This window comes from Octopus sinensis, linkage group LG8, assembly GCF_006345805.1.
Source record: "Octopus sinensis linkage group LG8, ASM634580v1, whole genome shotgun sequence".
NCBI lineage: Eukaryota > Metazoa > Mollusca > Cephalopoda > Octopoda > Octopodidae > Octopus > Octopus sinensis.
Window position 1 is genome coordinate 5768918 of NC_043004.1, and position 21855 is coordinate 5790772.

Genomic DNA, 21855 nt, shown 5'->3' on the forward strand with positions numbered 1-21855 from the left:
ATTATTATTATTATTATTATTGTTGTTATTATGAGATTTTCTTCTCTCAATTTTGTTTCCATTTCTTGTCGAGTGTTTTATATATTTTTTTTTCTTTGGTTGTTTCTGGATTTTATGGCACCTCCTTTTGTGTTTTGTTACATTTTGGAAACACTTTTGCTTTGTTTTTCAGCATTTATCCAGTTGAACAAGTCCAAATATTTTCTAAAGTTGAGGAATTATGTTTTGTAAATATTGTTACCTCCTTCATTTCTGTTGCTGCTTCGTTGGTCAATGTCATTTTTTTTTTTCCTTTCTACTTTTTCTTATGTTGTTGTTGTTTCATGGCTGTGGGCATATTCTAGTTTTTGTTTCCAATATTTTAAGAAACTTAAGTTTGTACAGAATTGCTGAGATAGTAGAGAGTCTGTGTAGATAATTTGACACCACACAGTCTGAATTTAAATCCTGCAGAGTTCAACTTTATCTTTCATTTGTCTGGGTTTCATAAAATTAGTCCCAGTAATGAAGCGGAATCAATTAATATCTAGTTTGTTGTATAAAATTATAAATCACTGCTTGTTGACTCTCTCTGTTTCTCCCCTCTTTCTCATTCTGTCTCCTCTCTCTTTCCCTCCTCCACCACCACCACCACCACCACCCCCCCACCACCACCACCACCCCACCCCCCAATTTTCCTTGCTGGCATGGATTGGGCAGTGAGGCTGAGGGTTACATCTGACACCATTGTCTGTTTTGGCATGGTTTCTACAGCTGGATGCCCTTCCTAATACCAGTCAGTTCACAGTGTGTGCTGGGAGTATTTTACATGGTACCAGCACCAGACAGATCAGGCCTTATAAAGGAAGCATATACCATATTTGATGGAATATAAAACTCACTTTTTTCCCAAAGAATGTCTCAAAAAATTGTCCCAAGTCCTATATATAAGACCTCTCATCAGTTAATTTTGCCCCTGATGCTCATTTTTTCCTGGATATACACTGCCAAAAATGGGATGTGTCTAATATACTTTTTTATGTCATCAAATACAGTATGCTTTTCTTCTGTTCCTGCAGCAGGTTTTCTAATATTCTGATAGATTTTTGTGGCCTTACATTCCCTTATGCCTTACTTAACAGTTGAGTTTCAAATGCATCTGAGTCAGCAGATTAAAATATTGGCTTTGGCAATTAAATGCTTATCTTTTACTTGTGTCAATCATTGGACTGTGGCCATGCTGGGGCACTGCCTTGAAGAATTTTTAGTCAAACAAATTAACTCCAGTAGTTTTTGGGTTTTTTTAAGTCTGGTGCTTATTGTATCAATCTATTTTATCAAGCTACTAAGTTTGGACATTAACAGACCAGCACTAGTTGTCAAGCAGAGGGCAGGACAAACACACACACATGCATACACACATGAAGGACTTTTACACAGTTTCCATTTACGAAATTCACTCACAAGGTACAGGTCAACTCAGAGCTTTAGTAAAGGACACTTGCCCAAGATACTCCAGTAAAGGTACTTGCCCAAAACTGTGGTTGCAAAGCAAGATTCTTAACCACACAGCCATGCCTGCAACTATGTTATAAAAGAAAAAGACGCTGAAAAGTCTGAGAGAAATAAACAACTACAGAAAGTTATGAATGTTCTTTTTTACTGTTATTTAGATTTGATCTGCCTTGATTGAACAGTCTCATGATTAAAGCCAACTCAGCCATGACCATCTGGTCTTGTGTATTCGACTACATTGTATAATGTGTTCTGTTGTGTTGTTTGGTTCCAGTTGAACTCTGAATGAACAGACCGATGATGAAAGAGATGTGATTACTATTTCTAGCGGGTCGAATGACCACACTAAGGCTCCTTCATTAGATTGTCCTGTTGTATAATTATTAGAGGAGTGTATGAATGCAGAAATGAGGGAGAAATGAAGAACGGTAAAAAGGGTTTAGTTAATTTTTCCTATTTCAGATTTGATCAAATGTATTAAACATTTGAAGGCACTGGCATAGCTGTATGGTTAAGAAGCTTGCTCCTCAACCATGTGGTTTTGGGTTCAGTCCCACTGTGCAGAATCTTGGGAAAGTGTCTTCAATTATAACCCAGGTTGATCAATGTCTTGTAAGTGAATTTAATAGATGGAAATTGTGTGGAAGCTTGCTGTGTGTGTGTATGTATTTGTGTAAACTCCCAAACCACTTGATAGACGGTGTTGGTTAGCTTATGTTCCCATAGCTTTGTGGTTTGGCAAAAGAGACCGATAGAATATATACCAGACTTTTTAAGAAAAACCTAAGTACTTGGGTTGACTCGTTCAACTAAAGCCCTTCAAGGTAGTGCACCAGCATGGCCACAGCTGAAACAAGTAAAATGACAAGAGAATCATACGAAAATATGTCAACTGTAGACTTTTAGTATTTTTTATTCAAGATTTACATAAAATGAAATTTACATTTAACTGGGTAACATTTTATAATTCTCCCCCAGCCGTTTCCTGTGATGAAATAATACTGACTGCAAGCAATATTTCAACAGCTAAGATTTCTGAAAGAGGTCTTCATGTAATAATATTGCGAAAGAGTTTTCGTGTGGGAGAGGTGGAGAGGGGTGGTGCTAGTTTCACCAAAAGTCCGTCCATGCCCTACTTTGGTTTATTTATCCAGCTTATGGCCCTGTTTGAGACAGTTAGGTTTGTTTTATCTCTGGTCTGGCTTGGCTTTATCAGTTAGCAATTTGATCAATGAATAGAGAATTGAAGTGGATTTTAAAATTCCTGTATTCTTCAGGATCTCACCGACCTATCATCTCACTCACTGCCAACAAACAACATTAAAAGCCCAAGTCGACTGTTCTATATTGATCGACATCCACTGCTGTCACTGCCAACACCGCCCCCACCCTAGTTTCCTCTCTTGGAGTTGGTTGACTTGTTTATCTCTTTCTCTCTTGCCATATTTTTTATCAATCTGTAGTTCACACTTTTGATTGTATCTATCAATCTCTCTTTCTCTCTCACTATATATATATATGTTTCAGTCATTTGACTGTGGCCAGTCTGGAGCACCACCTTTAGTCAAGCAAATCAACCCCAGGACTTATTCTTTGTAAGCCTAGTACTTATTCTATAGGTCTCTTTTGCCAATTCGCTAAGTTACGGGGATGTAAATACACCAACATCAGTTGTCAAACAATGGTGAGGGGACAAACACATACGCATACATACATATATATATATATATATATATATATACATATACACATACAACAGGCTTCTTTCAGTTTCTGTCTACCAAGTCCACTCACAAGGCTTTGGTTGGCCCGAGGCTATAGTAGAAGACACTTGTGGGAGTGGCTGTGTGGTAAGTAGCTTGCTTACCAACTACATAGTTCTGGATTCAGTCTCACTGAGTGACACCTTGGGCAAGTGTCTTCTACTATAGCCTCAGGCCAACCAAAGCCTTGTGAGTGGATTTGGCAGATGGAAACTGAAAGAAGCTCATTGTATATATATATATATATATATATATATATATATATATATATATATGTATGTGTGTGTATGTATATGTTTGTGTCTGTGTTTGTCCCCCCAACATTGCTTGACAACTGATGATGGTGTGTGTGTATGTCCCTCGTAACTTAGCAGTTTGGCAAAACAGACCAATAGAATAAATACTAGGCTTACAAAGAATAAGTCCTGGAGTTGATTTACTCGACTGAAGGCGGTGCTCCAGCATGGCCGCAGTCAAATGACTGAAACAAGTAGAAAGAAAAAAAAAGAATATATATTTGTTGTCATAATAAAAACAAGTTATCATTAAACGAAAGGATTCTCAGTAGTTTTTGTAGTGTACATATTAAGGCTAAGCAGACCAAAACTTCGAAGTCACTGTCGACATTATTGTTGGTGAAGAACAGTATATACAGGCCTATATAATGCTTTTGTAACTTTAAATATATTTACTACAGCCAATTCTTTGGATGTCACCCACTCAGTTAATATATGACGCATGTATGTGTGTAAATAAAGAGTGTGTGTTGTAGAGAGATTGAGTGGAATTACCATTTGTTTATTACTTCACGTATGATTACGTGTGTGATGTGTGTGTGTATGTCATGATTTGCTGTTGACTAATTCCACTATGGATGCTGGTGTTTGCTACTGCTGTCGCCGTGTCGTTCTGGCGTGGCTGTGGCTGCTGCTGCTGTTCTTACCATTCCTACTGCTGCTGCTGCTGCTACTACTACTACTACAACTACACATGATATGAGAAGCAACCTTGTTAAGAGAGAGAGAGAGTATGTTGCGGTGTTTACTAGCTGCTATGCAGAATGCCAGTTTTCACATCGCTCTCATACCAAAATTCAACAACATCGAACCAGTCTTCTCTCTATAGGCCATTATTATTAACTCTACACACAAACCTCACTTCACATTTTCAAGCACCAACGGCTTCCTTTAGGATTCCTCGTGCTTAACTTTTCATAGAGTTTCTAATTTAAACATTTCTCTCGACTAACCGTGGTGGTTGGAGGTGGCGGAAAGAACGAAACCGAATTCCAACGTACATAACTTGTGTGTATATGTGTTTGCATGCGCGCGCGTGGTGTGTATGTATGCTTGTATGTGTGTGTGGAGGAGATTAAAAATTCTCGACCGAGGTTACGTCTCTTCAAGAGCCATGTTTAAAAAAAAAAAAAAGAAATTCCATTGACAAGTGAGCTACTGATGCAATGGGCGCACAGTGGACGTGCAAGTTGGTTCTGATCTTTTACAGTTGACAATCTTGACTGCCTGCCTACCATTCCTCTACTTGCAGGGTTGTTGGGAAACTTGGTCTCTTTCCAATCCCACCACCCATTTATTTTTGTTGTTGTTTCGGTGTTTCCACTAAGTATTGGTCTGGGTTGACTTGTTTTACTGGTAGAGAGGGAGGGGTTAATGACAGAGAAATAGAAGGAGGTGTGTTAGAAACGAGAGGGAGTGCGCGGAAAGAGTAAGCTTAAAAATAAGGAGAAAAAGAGGGTGAAAGAATTTGTGTGCTTGTCTAGAAGAGCGATAATCTCTCTGCGTGGAGCCAGTCAATGTTTATTATAGCTTCTTTTCCTCCCAAATAAATCCATTTACTCATAACTTCCTAAATAGCTATTGGATATTTTTAAGAATTGAGCACAATCAACATAGGTATTGAGTTTCAGCTGTAAAGAAATTAATATAATTCTCACGAACTCTACGTTTCTGTGAAAGCACACACTTTTCCTAACTTTTTAATCAATATGAATTTCATAAATCTTATTTACCAGTCTATGTAAGCATCTCGACATAGTAATATAAAATCATAAAATACCACCGTTGGAAGTTTAGCTTGATTTTATTTCTTTATTTTATGTATGTTTCTGTTTGTTTATCTTAGCCCTAAAATAGTTGACTCAATAATAGCGATTTAGTTATTTAATCTTTATAACGTAGAAGCTTTTAATATATTCATCGTCATCAGGCATTTTAAGGAGAAGTGGAATGGAAGTATTTCTCTTCTCTTTTGTGAAAGTGTGGATTGAAAAGTTTTGAAAATACAAACATTTACTCTTTATCGCGTTCTTGGATTATGAACTAGGTGTTCCCCCATGTTTGGATTCTCTTTCTAATGTTAATTAGTACCCACAGAAGTGTGTTTGTTATTTTCCCCATCTCTTTCCTTCTGGCTATCTTTGAGAGAAGTAGTTTAAGATATCATGGAAAGCAAGTCGTTCGGTTAACCACAAAGCCATGGTTTTTCTGCATATCTCTTTATCTAACGTCATGATAAAATAACATTACAACCACTTGTAGTTGTGTCTCCTCGCGAAAAATTAAGGGTTGTTGTTGTTGTTATTATTTAACCCCAGGTCACCCTTGATTGAACAGGTCTGTGATCAAAGGAATCCCATCGTTTTATGAATCTCTTTTATTTTTTCCTTGTTTCAGTCAGTGGACAGCGGCCATGCTGGGGCACCGCCTTGACGCGTTTAGTCGAACAAATCGACCTCATTACTTTTTATTATTATTATTATTTTTAAAGTCTGGTACTTATTCCTTTCATTTGACAATTCCAACTACCAAGTTAAGTGGACGTAAACAGACCAACACCGATTATCAAGTGGTGGTGGGTGATAAACACTAACACTCACTCATACGCATGGAAATCCATCGTACTTATTCTATCAGTTTTTGTTGCCAAACCACTAAGTTAGAAACAAATAAGTAATATTTTGATGTTTTTTGTTGTGGATTGAATAATCTCATTGATCCGCTAATACATCGTGTTCCCGTAAAGCATGCAATTATTTATTGATATCCTCCATTTTAAAACGGTTTTAGGCGAGCTGGCAGAATTGTTAGCACGCCGGACAAAATGTTTAGCGGCATTTCGTTCGACTTTACGTTCTGAGTTCAAATTCCACCGAGGGCAACTTTGTTTTTCATCCTTTCGAGGTCGACAAAATAAGCACCAGTTTCGCACTGGCGTCAATGTAATCAATTCTCCCAACATATCAGGCCTATTATTATTATTTTAAACTGCTGTCCAGTTTAACATTACCATTGGGACTTTGGCTACTTTAGCAGAGTTCACTGTTAGAAGCATTCACTCACATTTTCTTTACAGATTTTCAGGGTCGGCACAGGATGCATTGATCTCACCATTCTAGTAAAACCTGTAAAGGACACAAGCACTGTTCCTTTGCCTATGGCTAATATACCATATTTATTCAGTGTGTGATCTTGACATTGCATAATTGTTAGAAATCAGGGTCATTGTTTCCGATATTCTTTGAAAGCATGTCTGGCAATGGGGAAATATTAACTTGCTTGGAAACTGCTAAGGATTGGCAACAGGAAGGACATCCAGCCATAGAAAATCTGCCCAGACAAACATGGAAAAATGGATGTTAAGGCGATGATGATGATGATGTTATAAACCTTGCTAGGATTCACAGCTAGATACAATGCACAAAAAATATCTTGAGATATTTAGTTATAACATTTTTATGTTCTTGGTTCAAATCCTGCCAAGACTGAAAATGACCTTCTTCCTTCCAGAGTTGTTAAAACAAGTTGAGTATTAGGATCAATGTAATCAACTGCAATCAATCCTTCAGATTTGATCCCTATATATCAGCATGAATATTAGAAATCAATATTTAGATGGTACACCTGCCTTTGACCTTTGATTTCAGAGTCAGTTCTATATTTTCACCTATTCACATATATTCTACCTACAATATTAAACATACTTCCTCTACTCCCTCACAGTTCAGTACCTTATCTACTTGGCTCTGCTGACATTCCTAACTTCTGTTAGGCTGTGGTCTGTTTATAAATTATAAAATTGTTTAGATGATGTATTTATAGAGTAAACTTTGAATATAATTGACTGTCAGTCCTAGTTTGGTATTTCTATTCCTGGATTCCTAACTAAACTACTGTTTGACATAGATGCTGGTTGTTATTGAGAATTTTAAGTAAATTTATATCAATGTTTCCACAAAAATGTTTATTAAATTTCTGTTTTCTTCTTGTTTGTAAATTATTTTACAAACACCTGTCATCGTTTAGATGGTATTAATTAGTGTGCTATTTGTTAGGGAGGTGATTTTGTGTTTGCTGATTCCCAATTTGGTGTTTTACTAGAGAAATAATGTCTTCAAAGCATTAAATCATTGCAAAAGTTTTGAGGGGTTTTTTTCTTGTTTTTTGTTTTTTTTTAATTTGTGGGTAAGTAGGTAGACGTAACAATTTGATGGAAATGAGAGATAAGGCTCAACCAGCCCCTCAAGAGCTGGAATTCAAATCAGATAATTCCACTTGATCCATTGCAAAATGTTCAGCTAATTCATTTGCCATCTGTTGTTGACATGGCTCTATTGAATGGTTCTCATGATTTCACCCCCCACTCCCGTCTTCTCCACCTTCACCATCTCCAAAGTTACTTTCGTTTTCAGCCCCTATCTTACTCATATTCGTGTTTATACAGTAGTAATGGCTTCTAACGATGCCATTTTAATTGTTTATCCACAACAATCTTACACTAATTTGAAGCAATTTCTTTCTTCTTTTTATTAGATCATTTTACTTCATTAACAATTACTGACTATCATTAACTCCTCCACCATCACCACCACCTTACTACAAACACACACACACACACACACACACACATGTGCTGCTTTGTCCTGTTCACTATTCCATTACTACCTCCTTATAATTCCCTGCCAGACACCTACCTTTCTCTCTATATTTCACTATATCTCACTAGTATTTTACTCTATGCAATGAAATGAAAAACATAAACCGTTTATAATTTCCAGAATATCATTTTAGCACAGATAAAACATAAGCAGCATCTCTTTTCCATAAACATTCATTGGTAAGGCTCTTATACTTAATCTCTTCTCTTATTTCATAGACAAATATTTTGAACAACTGGTTCTTCTAATTTCATCCTTTTCTGTTTCCATTCGAGAGGTGTCTCTATTTTGAAATGAAATTCTTTCTCTTGTAGCATAATCAATAATGCTCAGATTATTCTTCACTTCTTTTCAACTGTTTCTCTATGTTCAGTCACTTTCTGTCAGTTTAACTGGTGCTTCTCAAAGAAATTGTTGCTCTTTAATTGGAGACAAAATTTATTCTTTTATACAGATATATGGTAAATTCCTGTTTTTAAAAATAGTTGCAGAAGGAAATATATAAGATTGTGCAAGCTATCTTTTACAGTACAAGCTTTTTACTAATCCCTATAGTATTGGGGTTTTGTTGGAGTTTTTTTTTTTTTTTTCCTAAAAGTTACCAGTAAAAATGTTTGACATCTTGACTAAGCATTTTGGAGTTGATATTGAAATCATTAATGTAATTGGTCATTTTTTTTTAAGACTGACACTAGATCCTTTGATCAAATGACTATTAAAAACAGTCTTATATGAAGTAAACTAAGTTTGCAAAATGGATATATGTCTCAAAACAGCAGATTTTTCGTAGAATATTCAGAACTGGCTTCACTGAGGATTAATTTGGAATATCAGTGCTCCCAAGGAAAGTACAGGGTAATTCTCTCATAAAATTGTGCAATTAATTAGATTATTATAACTTGTGAAATTTGAGTCTTGGTAACATTGGGGAATAATTAAATCAACCCAGCACTGAAGGTTCTGACATTAGATGTCAGCATGGCCTTGCCTCTGCTGCAGTGACCTCAATCTACAACTAAAAACTCATTTGCCTAACAGTCTCCTGGGCATGTGGAAAGGGAGGAGCTATGGAGGCAGTAGAAAAGGAAAAACTACAACCTTTAGATTGTATGTGATGTGAAATCACTAAAAGTTCATGGACTCACATCATTGCAACATTGCAGTTTATTAAAGAAGCCAAATTATTTCTCTCATTTTCCACACTATTGAGCTGGCACATCAGCTTTTCTTCCATGTTCTGAGTTCAAATTCCACTGAGGTCGACTTTTCCTTTCATCTTGTCAGGGTCAATAAATAAGTATCCCCCCCCACAAAAAAAAAAATTTCAGGCCTTATTCCTATGTAGAAAGAATTATTTATTTATTCATTTATTACAGTTCTTTCTTTAGTGCCTTCAGTTTATTAAACCAAGGATCAACTGACTCAGTTTGACTCTGTGGTTGGTTATTGCTGATGGCTTATCATGTCAGTTTTCTAAAAAATGTGTCTGTGAAATAAAAGAAAAAAAAAATGTTCCAAAAACCTTTGAGAAGATATCAGTAATCCTGTAGAAAGGTGCAGGAAACTGTGTGTTTGTTATCTGATAAACCTGATGACTTGTCTCCTCTGTGCTGTGTGTGGTAATACTAGGGCCTGGCTGGCCTTTGCAGGCTCCATTTGGGCTTATTTGGAATATCTCAATACAAACTATATAGTATTTACTATGACTTCACCTGATGCCAGTTGCCTGGCAACACTGAGCAAACTTGTGTCAAAATACAGGTGGCTCCACTTATCTTGCATCTTGCAACAACAGACTATATGTTTGAAAGCTGTCGAAATTTCTCTCTAAATTGGTTTCTTTTTAAAGAATTCTTTGAAAAGAATTTTTTAATCATAATCTCAAAAATTTTACTGACTTCAAAATCTGTGCAAGTCTATAAACAATTCTATTTTCAGTTAGTTCTGCAATTATTAATGTTTAAATCATTTTTACATATATAGATTTTATCACTGCTTCAGTCAGAAGTTCATTTTAACAACTAAATATTCCCAGTTTACTAATATTTATTTAGAGAAATTTTTCTTTTTCATATATCTTTTTTAATAACATCAAAAATATGAGAGGAAGCTAAATAGAGAAATTAAAGTTGCTCATATGAAGCAATTAATAGCTTTTCTTAGATATAAAACTTTTCCCTTGAAATAATAGGATTTTTTATTTTGATTTTTAATTCGTAATTTAAAATTATGCAGTTTTAAATAACAGTGTTTCAAGATTAATCCAAGGAATAGAAATTATTACCATTTCTGCTTCTTCATTTATTTATTTGTTTTTGTTTATTAGAAGTTTGCTTCATAACTACATGGTTTTGAGTTTAGTCCCACTGGGTGACACTTTGGGCGTCTTCTGCTATAACCCCGAGCCAACAAAAACTCTCTGGGTGTAAGTGGCAGAGAGAAACAAAAAGAAGCCTGTCTTATATGCTTGCATATATATGTTTGTCTCTCCTTGCCTAGACATTACATGATAGTTATAAATGTGTGTCGCCATCATGCAACTTGGTTGTCCTTCATTTCCAATCTTCTTGGAAACAGGTGAAAGTTGGTGACAGGAAAAGTATCCAGATGATGCTTCTTGTTGGGGTAAATGTCTTCATAGCTCAATGAACATTTTGTCAACTGCTAATCACCTCAATTAAACAAGCAGCTGTGGAATCTTTTATAAGCCAGGAAAACTCTAAGGTGAAGTTCTTGCGCATATCGCTAGCAACGTTGTTCTTGTAATAATTAATTATAGAAGGTAGTGATATAAATTAATTAGCAAAAATGGTATAACGATGGACTAAATGCCTATTTGTAGTTAGTTTTATCCATCTACATTCGGAGTTAAAATCTTGTCCCTTCTCTCTCCAAACTGAAACTGTACAATGTTGAAGTAGTAGTTGCTTAGTCAAGATAGAATTAACTAAATTTATACACACCAGCAAATTTACTGGTTACTGTTCTTACATACCAAACTATGGTTCTGTTAGGGCAGCAAAGGATGAATTCGGTATTCATGGCTGATGATGCGTAACAATGCAAAAACACTGGTGTCCCATGACCCAATATCATTGTTCATAATGCAGTGTGTTTTCACATGTTGTATATGAGGAGAAATTTCTCCTGAGGCTATTTCCACAGTGAAAGGTCTTCCCACATTCAAGTGTACACAAGGTATTCAACACATATGTATGTATGTGTGTGTGTGTGGAAGTAGATGGGTTAGTGGTTAGGATGTTGGACTCATGCTCATAAGATTGTGGTTTCAATTCCTGGATCAGATGATGCATTGTGTTCTTGGGCAAAACTCTTCATTTCTCGTTGCTGGCAAAAGTGAGTAATCCTATGATGGCCCAGCATCCCACCTAGCAGGAAATATATGCACAACAGAAAACAACAAACCAGACCTATGACTCATAGTATGAATCAGTATGACTCAACAAGGATCTTTATCCTATATATATATACTAGCAGAGATACCCAGCATTGCATGTGTTACATGCAATTGAAGAATTAGACTTTTCTGTTATATTTTCTGTAATGAACTGGAATATCTGTTTCGAATTTCATCAAAATTGCAGATAAGGGTTATTTCCCTCTTTACACACCCTAAAAAAAATTGTAATCGTGCCACATGTATCCTATACTACTGATTTTTATGTGCATATTCCAAAATTCCAGTCTTATTGAACCTGTTAAAAGGATTTTGCACCTGAAAAATGAAGGTCATGGAGCTCTAAAATGTGAGAGTTAAGGCCCCTGTTGGGGGTGGGTGTCTTAATGTCAAGCAGAGAAGTTGAATTGTTGAGAATCTTTTTAACTTGGGTCTTATATCTATTGTTTGAATTTCTTTGAAATAGGAAATATACAGGTACAACAGAAACAGGAGGAAAGAGTGAGAGAAAGTTGTGGTGAAAGAGTACAGCAGGGTTCGCCACTACCCCCTGCCGGAGCTGTCTGGGAATCGAAACTGTGATCCCATGACTGTCTGTCTGCTGCCCTAACCAATGGGCCATTGAACCTCCACACACACACACACACACACACACACACACACACACACACACACACATATATATGAGTTAATAAAAGACTTACTTGTAGAGTATGATGTATCATTTCAGCCAATTTGGAAGATAGACAATATTGCCACAAACATAATATTTTTCAATCTAAATTTCAATGTACCTCTGTAGTGGTGGCTAGTTTCCTGTATCATTATAAATATTATTGCTTTTCAGCCATCCCACTTAGGCTTAATTCTTTCATCCAGACAAGAAACAATTTTGTTTATATATATATATATATATATATATATATATATCACCCTGCAAAACTATCATCATCATTATCATCATTTAATGACTGTTGCCCATGCTGGCATGGGCTGGATGATTTGACTAGAGCTGGCATGCTGGGGAGCTGGTTTCTATGGCTGGATGCCCTTCCTAATGCCAACCACTTTACATGGTATGCTGGGTGCTTTTATGTGGCTCTTCTGCTGTGGAGTGCAGGTCTTCTTGAGTACATCAAGGTGTCAGGCATCTGGGTCCTTTGTCATCTCATCTGAAAGGTTCAGTAATCAGAGGCTGTTCTTCAGTACTTCATCTGATATATACCTTATTAATTAGTTGTTTGTTAAGGTTATAAAGTATCTGTTTTTTACATACACTGAGTTGTTGCTTTAACTGAATCAGTTAACCAAACTCAACAAGTTAGGTTTCCGTAAGAAGCCTACGAAACTTTAAGTTGCATGGAGCCAAATCAAATTGTTTTAAATAATCTATGGAACTCCTACTAAACGTCTTGAGTGCCTCTTTCTTTCATTTGTCCACTCACCTGCGTATATGTGTGTGTGTGTGTATCTATCTATTTGTCTATCTATTTATCTATCTATCTATCTATATATATATATATATATATATATATATATTTTATCAAGTCCTTCCTGACCTTGTCTGTGTTGTGGCCATATTTAAAACAATTATAAAGAATACAGAGACTGGCTCATCTCCAAACTTTTCTTTTAATTTTACAGTTGGTCACAGAGCATAATTAGTTCAATATATATTACAAGTTAGTCAGTTGCTCCACAGAACTTTGGAATCTACTCCATCTGTTCAAAAGATTTAATGATTTTCCAAGCACTTTTATCCTTTTAGACTATACTTACAAGAAAACATCAAAAGTTAAAATATGATATTGGTTTCTTTGTGGATACACTTGTTATTTTCCACTCTTATAATTCTTTTAACTGCATGTTCATCAGGGTATTAATATTTCATTATGTAGCATGGTAAATGGAAACCACATATCGTTTTGGTTGTTGTCAATTTCAGAGATTTTACGGTAACGAAAAATTGCTCAAAGCATCATATCACATCCTGTCATATGTAGTAATGTTATGGGAAGTTTAGTTTTCCATTTTTATAATCCTCTAACCTATGGATATTTTTATTACAAAATACCTCTTTACTAACACACCATCAACATTTCAAAATACACTTGTTTCATGTTTGAAATGTATATAATTTTTGCTGTAGAATGAAACTTGGCAACGTGGTGTGGGTATCATACCTATAGTAGTTTCACATTCATTAGAGTGTATTTAATTGCAGTTGCTATGATGAGTAGAAGCAGCTCATAACCATATGAACATAAGCTCTTTTTTTTTTTTTTTAAAGTTCTGAAAGTTTAATACCCATGACATACTGCTGAGAGCTTCGTGTGTATCTCTTGTGTTTCTTTCCATGAACTTTTATACTTTTTATATTAAATGTAAGAATATACTTTGGTGTATACATAAATATGACTACATGCTGTATGTGAATGTTATCCCTGACTCCGAAGAGGCATTTCTGTCAGTGTGAAACCATTCTCTTTATTACACAGAATCCATAGAAAGTTTAGAAGAGAATATGTTTTGGTTTTTAGCTGCCTCAAGAAGGGAAAGTTTTTGATAGAATAAATATCATTAATATAGAGAATCAGTTGGGAGAGAGGCATTGTATTTAAGAAATTATTAATATTAGTATTCTATATTGATGCTACTATTATTGGTGAGCTGATAGAATCGTTAGCATACTGGGCAAGATGCTTTAGCATGTTTTCTATGATTAGATGCCCTTCCTAATGCCAACCACCTTACAATGGGTACTAAATGCTCTCTTTTGTGCCACCAGCAGTAGTGAGGTTGCCAACTTGCAAGACAGGAAAAGAATAGTAAGAAAGGAAAAAGAAACAGTAACAGTTGATGGTAACTGCTAGTTTAGTGTCCTGAAGTTGTATTTTTCTGCTGTTTTTTCTTTGTCTTTCTATTTCTCTTGGAAATAGACTTGTTCTGTTCCATACTGTTAGTGTTATTATTGTTATTCCTTTTACATCGAACAAGATTGAAGACTAGAGTTCCCCCTTGTACTTCTACATTTATTCAATTCAAATTTCCCCTCAAAACTAAAATAAGGACGGAGAAGAGAATTTATTTCCAAAGGTCCGTGAAAAGGTTTGAATTGCTGCAACTGCAGGAACCAAATTTTTGGTTTTGTCTCCTAATTAGCAGAAGAGTCAAAATCAGGCATTGATAGCAAATAGATATATGGGAGCCTGTATGTGGTCGCTTGACATGCAAAAAAGAGCAGTCAAATCTCCTTTCTGTCACACTTTGCTATCTTAGAAATGAAGAACATAACCATACAGTTAGGAATTGTTTCCCTTCATCATAGCAATAGCAGCCAGAACTAATTACTTTAATGTGAGTTAAAAAAGGTGAAGAACTACAATGTGCTACTCATACCTTGTTTCCAAGTTTCAAGCAGTCTTGGAGTCATTTTATCTAAAGAAAAACAATGGTGGGATGGTCACAACTGGAACGTCTTTGATCATAGGTCTGTTAGATCAGAGTTGACCTGGGGCAAAACAACTGCAACAACAACAGCATTTATAACTTTATATTTCACATGTTTTATTACCTCCACCTTAGCGAAGGTTGGAGGTATTGTTTTCAGATGTGTTTGTTTATTTGTTTGTCCATGGACAAGATATCTCAAGGACTGCTGGATGGATTCAGATAAAACTTTCAGGGATGTTTGACCTCATGACTGGCATGAACTGATTATATTTTGGGATCGATCAGGCACCAGACAAGGATTCTGGATTATTTTTCCTGTTTTTTTACTTGATTTTTGAGAGTGGTCAGGTTCATTTTCAGTATTCCCATTTGTGAGAGCAGTCGAGTTTATTTCAGATATTCTCATTTTAAAAATCATTCTTGGCTAATCGTTGAGAGGACATCAGTGTTACCTTGGCGGAGGTTTGCACTCTCTACTCTTGTTTTATTATATTTTTGTACACATTTTTTATAGTTATCATTGCTTTTAATCTCATGCCATTATATTGAATAAAGAAATAAAGTTTTGTTATTTAGTAATTCCAGTCAGCACATCACGCATTTGCCACTAGGAATCAGAAAAGCATAAGTGATGCTATTTATTTTACCTTTATATTTCTCCTTGTGAATCCAAGACTTAGCAATGTAACCCTTTCCTCCATAGATAAATAATATTTCTAATTTTGGGACAAGGCCAGTAACTTTGAGGAGAAGGGGAGTCGGTTACATCAACCCTAGTGTTCAACTGGTATTTATTTTATCAACCCCAAAAGGGTGAAAGGCAAAAGTCGACTTTGACAAGATTTGAACTCTGAATGTGAAGAGTCAGAAGAATCACCACAAAGCATTTTGTCTGGTGTAGTAATGATTCTGCTAAGTCACCACTTTAGATAAAGAAACAATAAACCCATCAATAAATCTGGCAATTTGCAAATTTTGAAGTAGGAATATTAGAATATTTTAACTGTTGATTTTCTCTTTTGCCAATTCCTTTGCTCTAAATATTAGATAATAACAACTATTCAGCACTAAATTTAATTTTTTGCAAAAATAACTACTGAGTTCTCGTTTTGATTTCTACTTCCCTGATATTCTATACAGTTTGACTACATTTGAGAGTTACATTGTCACTGCGATGTTTATGCTAACATCACGGCAGTGGTTTGAAGAAAAACATCTGTTGTGACTGTGGGACAAACCTAAACAACATATTCACCTTACAACAGCTGCACTTAACACCACAAGCAAAAAAAAAAAATTAAGATCACTGTGAAAAAAATTATCATTACTGTCTGGCCATAGATAAGCAAAGATTTACTTCATTTTTATTGGAAATAATACTTTTTGCTTAGTTGTTTTCTTTCTTTTTTTTATATATATAAAATTTCAATGTTGTTTTGTATTTTCTTTTTCTTTTCCATTCCAGCCTTGAAAAAGATATCCTACTTTTGAAACAACAGAACAATGTCTTACATTCATCTTCTGCCAGTATGCACACAAGCCATTCCACAAGCCCCACCCCAACATCATTGAACTCCTATCAGGATGGTTCCACTCTCAACGACCCTAATGCCCAGGTATATACAAACGAGTCTTGCTTCATATGTATTTCAACATCACCATTGCATCAACTTCCAATCTTCCTCTTTATAGATTTATATCTTTGCCAAACTTATAGATGAGCTGATTCTTTCAGAATTGCAGCTGGCTTCTGATTAGAATGTATCTGGGGAGATTTAGGGAGCAATCTATCTTAGCAAAGGCTTACTTTTTAAATTTTTTCTTTTTTTCTTTTTCATTTTTCAGAGTAAGAGAGGTGAAGCAGGAGTGAATGTAAAAATTATTAATACTAGCTTCTTAGATGTCAGACTGTATAACTAATCAACTGCTTGATATTCACATGGTAAATAATTGGTAGCTTGCTTTCATAGATGTGCCAAGAGGAAAGCTGATGGTTTCTTTTAAGTAGATCAGATTTATAAGTTGGAATTTTGGGTTAGTTACTAATCTGGATGATAGCTCTGTCGTCTGTAGCTAATTATGGTGTAGTTGCTAAGGATTGGCTTAAAATATGGCAAGAGACTATTAGAGATCTGAAACTAAATATCAAAGAAACTTGATAATGACATATTTTTTAAACTAATCCAGTAAAGGAAGAAACTTGATTTCTTCAGACAAATTCAGAATGTGTTGTTGACATAAACTGTCAGCTCACTGATTTTAGTGAGTTGGTGGAGGGGCTTAAAAACTCACTTTACAATTGTATATCATCATCATCATCATCGTTGTCGGCGTCATTGAAGAAATCACCTACATCTCTACAGGCTGGTATAAATGAGATGGGTTTTCTTGGCCACGTTTAGCACCACCCATGCTTAGCTCAACACAAGATGTGTTACCTTCAATACAGCACAAGGAGCCACACCTCTCTCTCTCTCTCTCTCTCTCCTCCTTCGTGAAATATTACACAGAGGCTGTTTCAGGATATCCATACTCTGAGATATGTTATCTTTACTACACCACAGTCTACAGTTGTTGCGAGACTCTTTTTTTTTTTTACATACACTGTGCTTTTTATTTAAGAATATCCGTTTTCTTTTGCTAGGTTGCTTTTACAAGAGTAAGTTTTAAACATATTCAAACACACGTTTATGTTGATTTTGTTTAACAACATACCACTATAGGATTTACTGAAATAACATCCCAGCAACTGTAGGTTTAAGATACATTTTGAAAAATATTTACAAAACTAATGTATTAGCTATCAATATTTTTAAGTACTGTTTTAATTTATTTCTGATAAAAACAATTCCACTGTTGTTTAAATTAAATTAACACACTATTTCTTTGAACTTACATCAAAATCCATTTGCTTCTCATTTCATAATATCCATAAGAATATGCTGATAATAATACTTGATAAAATTTGCCTAATATCCATATCGTCATATGCTGATAATTACGTTTGATAAAACTTTTATTCGTTTACCCTAAGTTTGATTTCACCTACACCCCACAACGATATGGTGAAGATTTTTGCCAGTACAACACTGACACAAAAATAGTATCTCTATCAGACGACACTGGCAGATCAGAGAAAAACATATTACTTTGATAAAATGATTTGTTTGCAGATAACAATTTATTTATTTGTTTATTCATTTATTTTAGAACAGACTCAGAAAAATCCTTCTAAATTTTAACAAATTAACTATTGTTTTACTTTATATCAGGAGAGAGAGAGATGTATAAATAGATAAATATGTTGATACATGTGATAATGGATGTTCTTATTTGTAACTAAATATTGAGCATTATTCTCCTGCCTTGCTTGTCAATTTGACAAATATTTTATCTTCTACAATGTTATATTTTCTATCCTTTATGTGTGTGTGTGTGTGTGTGTGTGTGTGTGTTTCCATCCTTTAAACTTTTATCATTATTTGATATGTCACTGAATCTCTACCTCATGACTCACAACGTCTTGTCTCACTGCATGCACGTAATAAATTGCATCTTTGAACCTTTGTTGTTGTTGTCATTGTCAGCATCATCACTGCTACAGCTGCCATTTTTGTTGCTGTTCAGAGCTGAGATCTACCAGGAGCCACCATTGTTGTAGCAACAGAAGGTCAACTTTATCTTTTCATCTTTGCAGGATTGATAAAAATAAGTGCTAGCTGAGAACTGAGGTTAATCTAATTGACTGTATCCACCTCCTTTAATACTCATCAGAAGGAACACTACTCATAGCCTGTGTAGTCCTTCCTTAATTGGCAGGGTGACTTACAAAGAGCTGCTATTCTGGACATAATGGCTTTAGTAAAATATTTATAGTAAGGGATTTGAGGGATGAGGGACAAGAGATGGAAAGACAGGTGTATTAGGCAGGCTTAGGTGGGAGCAGTACACAACTTACTAGCATCATGAATCGTTGTTGCTGCAATAAAAGGTACAACAGTAGGACACATCATGTTGGTGATTCATCTATTGTTGTGTGTTGGTGAGTGAAAAGTGTATGGAGCAAAAACTATCAGTTAGATGGCCTTTTGAGTGGGGGATGGGATTATCATAGCTGAGTGGTTAGGGCATTAAGGGATCATCATTATAAAGTTATGGTTTCAATTCCTAGACCAGATGGTGTGTTGTGTCCTTGAGCAAGACATTTCAGTTCTTGTTGCCTCAGTTCACCCTACTGAAAATGAGAACTGGTTAGGTGCTGGTGTAGCCCTCACTCTTTGTCCAGCTATCACATCTTGGATGTTCTACTGGGACAAAGGCAACAGGACTGACAGGGTATATGTCTGCTTGCAATTACATTATATTATTTATTTAACCCTTTAGCATTCAGATCAATCCATCAACTGTACTGCTTAATGTATCTACATTGTTTCAAATTAATCATGTATTATCTCATAGCTTCATGATTTTGATGATGTGGTTGTTTATGTTTAGAGTGACATTGTAAGGTAGGTGTGAGAGGCCAGATCTGGCCAGTTTGACCATAAAACAAATCAAATACTTGGGCCGGATATGGCCTGTTTGAATGCTAAAGGGTTAAGCCCTTTGCTCCATATGGAACATTAGCCATCAATGCCTTGTCTCCACTGTCCTAAACTCTGGGCTGTCTTTTCTACTTCTTTCCAGTTGAATCCCAGTCTTTTCAACTCTGCCTCAGTATCTCAATATTTTTAGTGTGTCCTCTCTACCACCTCTCTTGCAGGTTCATATATTTCCCTGAGGGAAGGCCCCTTTCCCAGGTCTTGCTGGTTTTCTATTGTCATTAATGCTTCTGTAACATTGCCTTTTTTCTAAGGTAGGAGTGTTGACTCCTGCACAAACCTATTTTTACCTCTGTGAAGAGGTGGTCCTCAGGGTTGTTCAGACACATAGGCAGCTAAAACAGTAAGCAAAAGCATGCCACATAATACTACCTAAATGTTAGATACACTTGCAAAATATGGCTATGTTTCTTGTCTTTGTGTGTGTGTGTGTGTGTGTAATAATCACACTGTTCTAAATATGTGAGCAATACTCTGGGATGAACTTGTGCCCAGCAGATAATCTAAATACATTACTGGCCCTGAGAAAAAAAGGCATTTTTTACTGTTATAGACATGTGGTTGCTATAGAAACTCATCAGAGATTTTTGAAGTCTAAAATTTAATAAAGTTTGTGATGGTTTTGTTGTATATTGCTCATGAATAATAAAGATATGGTGTTATTGGAGTTTCTTTTATGTGTGATGACGGTGGCAGTGGCAGCAGCAGAAGTGGCTGCTGTTGGTTTTTTTCTCTGGATGCTGATAAATGAGGCTAGGTTGTGGTCCCTTTTGGGATTACGAGATTGTTGTTCATAGGAAGCAGTGCATATCTGGAGTGAGATGTGTCTACATCACATAGTTTCAGTTTTTATGAATAACTATGTCATAAATCATTTGCAATATTTTCTTTCATCATCCTCATTATGTTGCTTGAGATGTAAAACAATAAATGTTCTGGGGTTTTGTTTTTTTTGTTAAAATTATTATTAAATTTTCAATAGCTGCATGGGATAATATTCTATTACACAACTATGTGCGCTCGTGTTTTTAATGTTTGTGCAGCATTGTTTTGAATGGGGATAGAACTGTGTTTGCAACTTTTAAAAAAATTATCACCACCACCACCACCATTATTATTATTATTATTACTTTTTTTTTTCCTCTTTCAAATTTGCTTCCATTTCTTGCCGAGTGTCTTCCCGACTCCTAGGGCAAAGAAACTCATAGTACACACCGGTAGGCCATCAAACCAAACTCAATAGTTCGTTCATTTTTTTTTTTTTTTTTAAGTTAAATTAAAATACATGGGTAGTAATAATTCTCACATCGACAATGCTCTTCTCAATACGTGTGATGTACCAGTTAAGACAATCTTTTGCACTTCTTGCAGGGATGGTAAGCCAGGGATCATTCTCATATAATTTTCGGTTCCCTTCTTGATCATTCCTAGTGCTCCTATGATCACTGGTATTGTAACCGCCTTGAGATGCCACATTTTCTCAATTTCAATGAGTAGGTCTTTATATTTTCTGAACTTGTCAAACTCTTTCGCTGAGATGTTATGATCACAGGGGATGCTCATGTCGATCAATAAGCAAACTTTATTGTTTTGGTCTTTCACAACAATATCTGGTTTATTGGCCTTGATGGTTCGGTCTGTATGTACTGGAAAGTCCCACAGAATGGTTACATTTTCTCCTTCAGTTACAGCCTCAGGGTGGTGATTATACCACTTGTCAGCAGTTTTGATATTGTAATGCCGACTTATTAGCCAGTGTAGATATTGGCCAACTCTGTCATGTCTTAATTTATACTCCACTGGTGCTAAGACTTTACATCCAGAGATTAGGTGGTCCACTGTTTCAATCATGTCGTTGCAGAATCGGCATTTTGGGTCTGCTCCATTTTTCATCACATTGGCCTGGTAGTTCCGGGTTAATAGGCTTTGATCTTGAGCAGCCAGGATGAAACCTTCGCTTTCTGCTTTTAGCCCTGAGCTCCGTAGCCACTGATGGGTTTGCTTCTGGTCAACATCAGCTTGTTTGCTGCGGGCCACATATTTGCCGTGCAGAGGTTTCTCCTCCCACCTATCAGCCAATTGCTTGTGCACATTATTATTATTATTATTATAATTATTATAATAATAATATGTTTGACTTTTGCTTTATGTCTGTACAAGTTGGCTCCAAGT

The 21855-nt window shown here is 35.7% G+C and overlaps 1 protein-coding gene across 1 annotated transcript in view; it reads left to right on the forward strand.

The window, feature by feature from the left end:
• The window catches only part of LOC115215040 (ras guanine nucleotide exchange factor Y), a 182061-nt gene that overhangs the window by 144920 nt on the left and 15286 nt on the right, over positions 1–21855 (forward strand). Inside the window, exon 3 of the mRNA XM_029784173.2 lies at positions 16548–16698. Within this exon, the coding sequence (XP_029640033.1) occupies positions 16548–16698 (151 nt within the window). The remainder of the gene's footprint in view (positions 1–16547; positions 16699–21855) is intronic.